This window comes from Gymnoscopelus braueri (genome assembly GCF_963280865.1).
Source record: "Gymnoscopelus braueri genome assembly, chromosome: 13".
Lineage (NCBI taxonomy): Eukaryota > Metazoa > Chordata > Actinopteri > Myctophiformes > Myctophidae > Gymnoscopelus > Gymnoscopelus braueri.
This window is the reverse complement of record NC_137615.1, coordinates 22,597,793-22,607,237: the sequence shown is the minus strand read 5'-3', so window position 1 is coordinate 22,607,237 and position 9,445 is coordinate 22,597,793. Positions and strand designations below refer to the sequence as shown.

Here is a 9,445-nt window from a genome sequence, read left to right as displayed (position 1 = left end):
CAGCAGTGAGGGGAAGGTTGCTTTATTAATTTATTTGTTTAGAGTGAAGTATTGAACAGGAAAAATGTCATTCAATGCAGGGCAAATCCTTTTTCATCTCAGAAATGAAGAGGTCAAATGTGAAAAAGTGGGATCGTTTCGGCGTGGAACATCAGCAGTGCTTTGAAAAGAAAAAGGTCGTGTCCACACGTGGATTGCTGGGGCAGGTTGCAAGCGTGTGCCACGTTAACTCGGCCCTTAACCTCCATCTGCTGAGAAGGAATGTGTTCCTGCCAGATACCAAAAAGCCCATGTTGACCCACTGCATCCTGCAGCCTGACTCCGCTGTACCAGCCGGAATCAGGCTGGAATGAAGGCTTCTCTATGGACTCATCCTGACAAAGCTGATCAATACTCCACTGAGTGAACTGGGGGAGTTCTGTGCCCCCTCTGGAGGGCTCTGAACCCGACACCGGGGGCTGTAAACCAGCGGCCCACCCGATAATTACAACCTCAACCCTAAATGAACGACTGCCGAGGATTCAATGTACACTTCAGTCTCTTCCACAGCAATGTGGAATGTATGGATTTGTGTATGCGATTAGAATAAAGCCATTTGTAGAGGGGTTTACTGTCATTGTCATTAGAAGTGCCTATCAAAGCCATATATACAGTAAGTAAGTGGGCCGTGTGACACAGAATGAGGTAGGAAATACGTTTGGAAATAAAGAAAACAGCCTCCTTAAATAAAAAGAAATGAAGAAAACAGGTGGGTGTGTTAAGACCACTGTGAATGCTTGAATAAGTCTGTGTTCTTTACAGTCACAGAGAGCAATAGGGAAAAACCCTCAGCAAGCAGTAAGATATGAAAAAATATGATATGAAGATATGAGTAACAATAATTTCTTTGAAAATAAAACTACACAGATACATTAGGGCAAACTGTTTAGCTTAAAATCTGCTCTCGAATCAATGTTCATCTGACAGTCAGGCACAAGGGAATCTAATTGGGATGCAATTGCTCTTTTGGACCCATCTGTCTCCAATATCCTCATATTCAAGACATTACCAGCGTGTGATTTGCAGAGAGGTTGGTCATCTTTAATCCATGCCTTTGGTGATTTGTTTTCTTCCCCGGCAGGGTTTTGAAATGCCATTCTAAAAACATTCACCCTTTGTTTTGTTCACAAATCACACCCTGGATATTATAGTGTCATAGTAAAATTACGATTCTATTATGACATCCACGACACAAAAACCCAAATGGCTGATTGTGCAGGAATTCAACATTTCAGACCCAGTGGAACAGGAATATCACATGTTACAGAAATGTTTTGGTGGCTATCTAATCATATACTGTATGATTCTATGTACATGTATGAGTTGCAAAACTACATGTCTAATCTGAGAGGTTCCATTTTTATCTCCATCAGGCCAAATCATATTTGATAAAAGCTTATTTAAGTATTCTGATCCCACTGGGACTGATGAAAAGTGAGCATATTCAGCTTTTGCATGAATAGTATTGAATGTGAAAAATGTACAGAATACACATTGACAATGTAAAATAATTGAATAATGGCACCATTGTCAGGATAGCCATGACTCTTACTCGTTCCTTTTTGTTGCTTGCTTGCTTTGCTAATACAGCTCATTCAATTTGTATTACAAGCAATGAAGGTACTACTCTCTGGAGATCAGATCAGTGAAATGCATATTATTTTCCATTACTTTTGACTAACTCATAAACATTTTAGTCCTTATCCTTGCCCATTTACTTAGAGAGGATATATATACACACACTAAGTTTGGTAGCCAGGAGAAGGAGATGAAAGGCTAACCTCACACAAAGGAGTCATTTAAAAGCCTATAAACTGCACAACCCCAGTACTTGGCATTACAAGGAATAACTTGACAAACCATGCAGTCTAAAATAAACAACATAAAAGTCTTACCTGTCGTACGAAGCTATTGGAGGTGGTGTCAGAGGAGGTGCTTCCATCAGAACGCTTGAAACGACTCTTCCTCTTGGCGTATTTTCCCTGAAAAGAGGAGAGGTGTCAAGAGGAGAGGCGCTGAACATGTGGCAACATGTGTGTGTGTGTGTGTGTGTGTGTGTGTGTGTGTGTGTGTGTGTGTGTGTGTGTGTGTGTGGTGTGTGTGTGGTGTGTGTGTGTGTGTGTGTGTGTGTGTGTGTGTGTGTGTGTGTGTGTGTGTGTGTGTGTGTGTGTGCGTGCGTGCGTGCGTGCGTGCGTGCGTGCGTGCGTGCGTGTGCGTGCGTGCGTGTGTGCGTGTGTGTGTGTGTGCGTGTGCGCGCGCACACACGTGTGTGTTGCGCTGAGAACGTGAACGTTTTTAGGATTTTCAAGAGTGTCCTGATCCAGAGAAGGTTGAGAACCACTGGTTTAGACAGATGCTAGGTTCACTTGGTATTCTATTTTCTGTGAGGAAATACATTGTTCTCTCTGCACTCTATTTATGTGATTATTTACCTAGTTTATCAACTACAATTCATGCTTACTCATACTTAACATACTATGGATAAGAGCATCTGCTAGATACCTAAATTGTACATTGTAAATTGTAATGATGAATTACACTGATACTGCAATATCTTTTGTTAAAACATGAGTGCTTCAAGTGTCTGGGAATGAAATCATAAAAGCCCTTAGAATTTGGTATAATTAAGCAATAACTCATGACAGGCCATGATACATTGTGATTATATCACAGCTAAGGGGCGTTTTCCGTCAGGCCCCTTAGCTGTGATATAATCACAATATATCATGGCCTACAGTGATTGATTTCCTTTATTAAAAAATTACCAAATATGGCAATATAAAGATTATAGACACAATTTGTTTTCATAACTATTTCATTACAATAATCAATTCTACAGGAACATGGGCCCTCCCAACTGCCTGCATAAAACAACGCAGTTGATATTCAGCATATATATATAGCTCAAGTTAATAGATTAAATTTAATCTTTCCGCAGCGTTGTCTGGTATCCTTTTTAGGTAAATATTCTCTCTACTCCCTTTCGCTCTATCCACTCCTCCACAGTTAGGCCTCCACGAGGTCGAAGCCATCAGATTGCCACTGATTATGGTCCCTACTATGTGATGTTTTGTACTGTAGCCATGGAGTGATAGCATAGTGAAACTATACAAAGGCATTAGGCTTTACAGCTGTGGTATAGGGTTATTTATTTTACCAGATTGCGTAATTTGAGCTACTCATTTTATAATATCTGTTGAAGCTTAACCCAAGAACATGATCAGAAGGATGCCGCCATGGATAACACTGAGCTCCAACCAGAGATCACGGGTCCAGGTCTTATTCTAGCAGCCTCATGCAAAGCCTTCATTACTTGTCATTATTCATGTCCTGATGTAGGTTTGGGATCCTATAATCTGATTGGCAGACCCCTGGCAATTGGCCTATCCGGGTTGAGCAGGGGCCGACATTACATTATGAGCCCACCCTATCCACATCACCATGGCTACGCAATGCAGACTAATCACATTTGTTGGCAATCAAGAGCCCCAGTAGTGGTACAGGATGACTGTGTCCCTGTAGGAAAGGGATGGCTGCTTAAGATAATGGTGCTTAAGTCAAATACACAGAAACATAGTGAAGATGTGACCACACCGCACTCAAAGATCATATACACTGTACAATCCCAAGTGTCAATTTAATTGAAACTGACACTTGATATTGCAGTGTTCATAGAGAGTAGCAAAGTGTACACTGTACAGTATCCCACGTGTGGGGGTGGGTGTTCTGGGTACTCAACCTTCACCACTTAAGCCCAATATACTTTGCCGAATGACAAAGAGTGAAAATAGATCTGCCATTTTCTGTATTTATAAAAAAAAGAAGGGGAGGAGTGAGATGCAGCAAACTTTCACATGTTATCACGTCCAATTTCACTTATTTATGTTGTATTCTGTATGACTCCATACCTCAGCACATGGGCTTTAGACGGGGGTATAGCTCAGTGGTAGAGCATTTGACTGCAGATCAAGAGGTCTCTGGTTCAAATCCAGAATGACCCCTGTTTCTCTACATGCCAAAGCTGCTATAAATAAATGTTAATGTATACTGTTCTCCCACACAACTAGCGACCTCATAATTTACCTACGCACGAGTATTCAGACATACTGTAAGCACACCTGTGTTAATAACTAATTTCAGCTTCATATTACTAACTCTTGAAAAACGTCACACATGTGTGAACATCTATGAGTCTGTATTTAATGTTTGAGCTTTGCTCAGTGGAGGAAATCCAGATGGGATTAACTAGACAGGAGCTCTGATTATACTCTACACAGCACAGTCCTTAGTGTTGATTTAAAGCTGCATCCAGAAGCTTTCATGTCCAACACAGGATTTGCATCAGGGACCCCCCGCGCAAGGGCCTAAGTTTCAACCAGTGAGCTACTAGAGCATGCCTGCTTACTCATGAGAGATATTGCATTTTTTAATTCACGCAGAACCACTTGTCAACCAGTAGTGGTCCTACCCGACCACAGGATCTAAATGTCTCAATAGAAGAGCAGACACAAATGCAACCATACAGATTGGTCAAAAATATAGACTGCAGCCTTAACCCTGAGAGTGTGAAAATGTAAGGGTTAACATTTAGGATTTTACAGTGTGCTCAACCTGAAGAGTATCTTTTATCTCAGTCATTAACATGTGACACAGGGGGCAGAGGGCATAAGATGTATGACTCTGCGCTGCCAATTGTTGTAACTAATGTGACAAATAACAGTGACAAATGGAGCAAACATGGACTCGGTTCCCAAGGCTAGAAGATGGCTTCGAGCGTTAACAGAAAACACACACATATATAGGCTAGATCACACTTTTTTCCTTAGTACTGTATGTTCGAATGAAATTGTCCCTCATTACCAGAAGCAATTTGACTTCAGTTAATGAATAGAGGTCTAAAAAACATAATGTTCTGTGTAAGACCTTGTGTGGCACCCTGAATTTAATGTTCAGAGAGCAGATTCCAAAAAAAGACAGGTCTCCATCGTATTATTACACTAGGTTGCAACCCAATGTTGATGGTAAATATGCTTAACGGGGAAATTATGCTGGTTTCTAGTATAAAAGATTAACAAAAGGTTGTGGCAGCTGGGATAAAATAAAACTAATTCTAAAGCTCAGACGGGGAATCAACATGTCTTGTATGACCACTGACCAGACCAAACAAACAAAACAAAAAACAACAAGGACAACAACAACAAAAGCTCAAGAAGAACAGTGGCCTGCTAGCCTGGAAACCAGACAAATCTGCCAGAGCGAAATCATTGTGTTTTAGTATGGCCATGCCACGGTAGTGGCCTGTAGGGAATAAAGGTGCAATCAAAAACACTGTTGGCCAAAAGTAATGGTAGAATTCAAAATGTCTACCATCTATAAAGGATAATTTTGTGTAATGCTACATTCTGATAAATTCCTGCCTCTGTTATAGCAAAGAGCCAATTACACCCAGCCTCTGACTGCAAAGGTGATTCTGCAGACATGCCAGTGAAGAGGAGAGAGGAATAACAATATTGCACCAAATTTCCAAGCATTTAACTTTTACTTCTTAACCCATTTAGACCTGGAAAGCATCTGTGTCACTCTTTCATTTTTTTTTTACAAGCTCATAGCGCGGCACCGAGTACCGCGCTATGAGCTTGTAGATCTGCTATTTTTGAAAAATCATGAAAATGTGTGCAAATCTTTGAATATATATTGTTTTAATGCAAAAAAAATTAACTAAAATCTTTGCTTCTGGGGGTCCCTGGAACACAATATTTTGAGATGGGGGTCTGCGTCCACGTCGTTGACATGAAAAAGTTTGAGCACCACTGAAACATACGTTTTTTCAGAATACTGTTGGGATTTAGAAGACATTTGTAGAATCGACTTCAGGTCTTAATGGGTTGTTTTGAAAAACTTTGTTTTCATCATGTTTGGAAGTGTTTGAGTACCCATACCCACTCACTGTATGTATGTATGTATGTATGTATGTATGTATGTATGTATGTATGTATGTATGTATGTATGTATGTATGTATGTATGTATGTATGTATGTATGTATGTATGTATGTATGTATGTATGTATGTATGTATGTATGTATGTATGTATGTATGTATGTATGTATGTATGTATGTATGTATGTATGTATGTATGTATGTATGTATGTATGTATGTATGTTTGCTTGCACAGATAGGCTATGTTCAGGGGGGTCTCCTGAACATATCTCAGCTAAGGAGCGCTCCCCACAGCAAAGGGCAGGAAAATGCCACAGGAAGTGGGGCTGGTTGGTGCTTCCTATTGGTAAACAACCTTGTTGCCTAAGTGGATAATTAAAGAGGGGCTACGTGAGCATGACTTTTCAACTGGAAAACAGAGGGCTGGAGGACAACACCATCACTGTAGTGAATACATCTACAGTGAGTGATACAACTACGTCTACTACAGTACATCCACCAAAAACCCTACATTTAAAATTCAACACTACTCTGTCGGCAGTGAGCGAACAATCTTTAAATCTGACTTGACGGCCCGGACTGGACTGCACACGATTCTGATCAGTTCAGCATTCTGTGCACCACAATTCATTTATTATGCTCTGTGTGGCCTGGGATTGTTTGGCTGGGGGATTGAGGAACGTGGTGGGGCCTCTCGTCCAGGATATTAGAAATGCTACTTCGCAGCTTGTCTCCCCACAGCAGAGTTATAAATACATACTGTATGACAGTGTGACCCGCTGCAGGTCTGCATGAACTTTATATCTAATTGATCAGAGCACCACACACACAAACCCAATCCCTGCTGCATAGCACACGGAGGGGGGTCCATCTGTCTCTCAACACAGAACACAAGAGGGATAAAGATCTAATCACAAAAAAAACAGAGAAGAGATGTAAGATGCAGAGAGGATGATCAGAGGGGACATACAGACATACAGACAGACAGACAGACAGACAGACAGACAGACAGACAGACAGACAGACAGACAGACAGACAGACAGACAGACAGACAGACAGACAGACAGACAGACAGACAGGTAGACAGACAGGTAGACAGAGAAGAGACAGATCGACAGAGAAGAGACAGACAAAGACACACAGTCAAATCCTGTGTTTATGTATAATTTGTAATTACATTTGGTTACATTTGTACACTCTCAGAGTTAAATAAACACTTTTTTATAGTGCAGAAAGATTCAAAGGGAGGAAAAAAGAGCCAGATTCATAGGAATATGATGGAGTTGGCGGGGCCAAATAACTGAGAGAGAGAGGGATGAGTAGAGTGGGAGTATAAGAGCAGGATGCATACTTGGCATGGCTTTGGGCATTGGTTTTCATGTGTTGTTTTCTGCGGAGACAATGATGGTGCACGGCGTGGGTGTGTTTCTTCTGGACATTCTCTCTTATTACCCCCATTTAAATTATTATGACTAATCTTGCCCACACAACTAATGACATCATATAGCTTCCTATAGGCTATTTGTGACCATGAAAGGTTCCTGGGTCCTAAGTTTCATGACGTAAGCATCCATCATCCATGCATTTTCAAAATCCACTTGGTCCAATTTCAGGCTTATAGTGGCTAGGGTTGCCAACCGTCCCTCGAAATACGGAATTGTCCCTTTTTTAGAAACTTTGTCCCTTATTGAACTGATAGTGGAAACACTGTGTTCCTTATTTTGGGGAATCAATCAATTCAAACAGCGCAAACAGCGCATATACAGTACATTATACTATAATACAGGCTGCTAACCACTTAAACCCTCCGGACTCTCAGTTGTATCTGTACTTGGGCCGCTTTTTTCTGTCCACACTAACTCTCTTTGCCAAAAATAGCACATGTACAAGCTCACAACAAGTCGCAACGTGGCGTGTTGTGTGCTTGTAGATCTGCTATTTTGGGGTAATGTTCCCCCGACAATATGGATGCTGGGGACCAAGTGAAATTGTAGGTCTCCCTTATAAATAAGGGAGACCTGGCCAGGTGTCCCTTATTTTGATTTCAGGTAGTTGGCAACCCTAGCAGTGGGTTGGGTTGGGTTATACCTGCATTTTAAGCACGCAACACCACAGTAAAATCCATATAACTGAGTGTAAAAATCCCAAATGGGTCAATTTTTACACTCTCAGACTTAAATCAACACAAAGGATTTACAGTGTAGAAAGGAATAATACAATTGAGGATGTGATGTGTAAACTAAAATGCCAATAAAACTATTGATCAAAATGAATAAAACATTTGAAAAATAGCCTATAGTCAATGAGTGAGACTGGCTGAAATGTGTCCATTTTGAAAATGTGTCGGGCATAAAATGTATCTGTCTAAATGTCAAGAATTCTTAACTAATATAAAGAAAAACGAATGTATAGTATACTATTGAGTATTTTGTTGACTCTATTACTGATAATAATCAATCAAAAGGACAAATTAATTATCATCTATTAGCTGGTCCTCAGTTCCTAGCAGTAAACAGGCAATTATCCAAGTCAGCTGTGCAAACTTATTTAAACAAAACAAAAAAACGTTATTCAAGGTAGGAAATGGGAATGTTAAATCCTCCAGATGGTCAACAAGACACAATTTAATAAGAACTCATCCAATTAATTTGGTTACCTATTAGTTAGACCAAGGCGTGGTTTTTCAATGGAAATGCAGTAGCAGTAGCCTACCATTAGTAGGCTACCATAGATTAGCCCTACATGATACATTCTATCTCAACGTCTATGTTGGCGCACCGTGTAAAGAAACCTCATTTTGACTTAATGCAAAGAAACCTCATTTTACAACCCAATTAAGGGAAGAAAACGCCAAAGGAGACAAACCTTCAACCCAAATCAGACTTGGAGCGCACAATTAGCCTACAAGCCCCCATAGTGACCAAATTATTAAACACACGCTCAATTCCCTCTGAATTGTGATATTTAATGAAGACTTAATGTTGAAGAGAACAAACCGTCCATCGCTGCCAACTGAGGACGGCGAATCACAGTCATTGTTCAACAACCTGTTAGCTGTTAAGCTTTAGGAAGTCAACTAGCGCTGCTATAATCAAAATGAATTGACAGAATAAACAGATTTATTTAAAATAAACGGCGATTTATTTACATTCACTGTCAAGTGTTTTCCCCCCCTCAATTCGTCGTATTTGGTTGCGTTACCTGTGGATGTGGTTGATGGTCGAACATGTCCATTTGGATCTCCTGTGTTGAGGTCGAAGGCGTCCTGGACATACTACTTTTCTGTACCATTGAATTTACTTTTTAAAAACTATTTTTTTAATCTCGTATATTTATGATATCAACATAGTCATTTTGAACGAAGACAAAGTGACTGTTTCCTCGATGCCCCAACGACAATAGAGCGACAGCTGCGTCCCTTCAGCGCCAGTGTCTTCCTATGGACAATACGCGCTGCTGCTGCTGC

At 40.5% G+C, this 9,445-nt stretch overlaps 1 protein-coding gene across 2 annotated transcripts in view; it reads right to left on the bottom strand.

Annotated features, from left to right (window-relative positions):
• Positions 1-9,445, bottom strand: part of cacnb1 (calcium channel, voltage-dependent, beta 1 subunit) — a 58,830-nt gene extending 49,385 nt beyond the window's left edge. For both annotated transcript variants that reach the window (XM_080446576.1, XM_080446577.1), the window contains exons 1-2: positions 9,181-9,445; positions 1,935-2,021 (exon numbers count right to left, since the gene is read on the bottom strand). In XM_080446576.1, the coding sequence (XP_080302702.1) occupies positions 1,935-2,021; positions 9,181-9,270 (177 nt within the window). In that variant the 5' untranslated portion in view covers positions 9,271-9,445. The remainder of the gene's footprint in view (positions 1-1,934; positions 2,022-9,180) is intronic.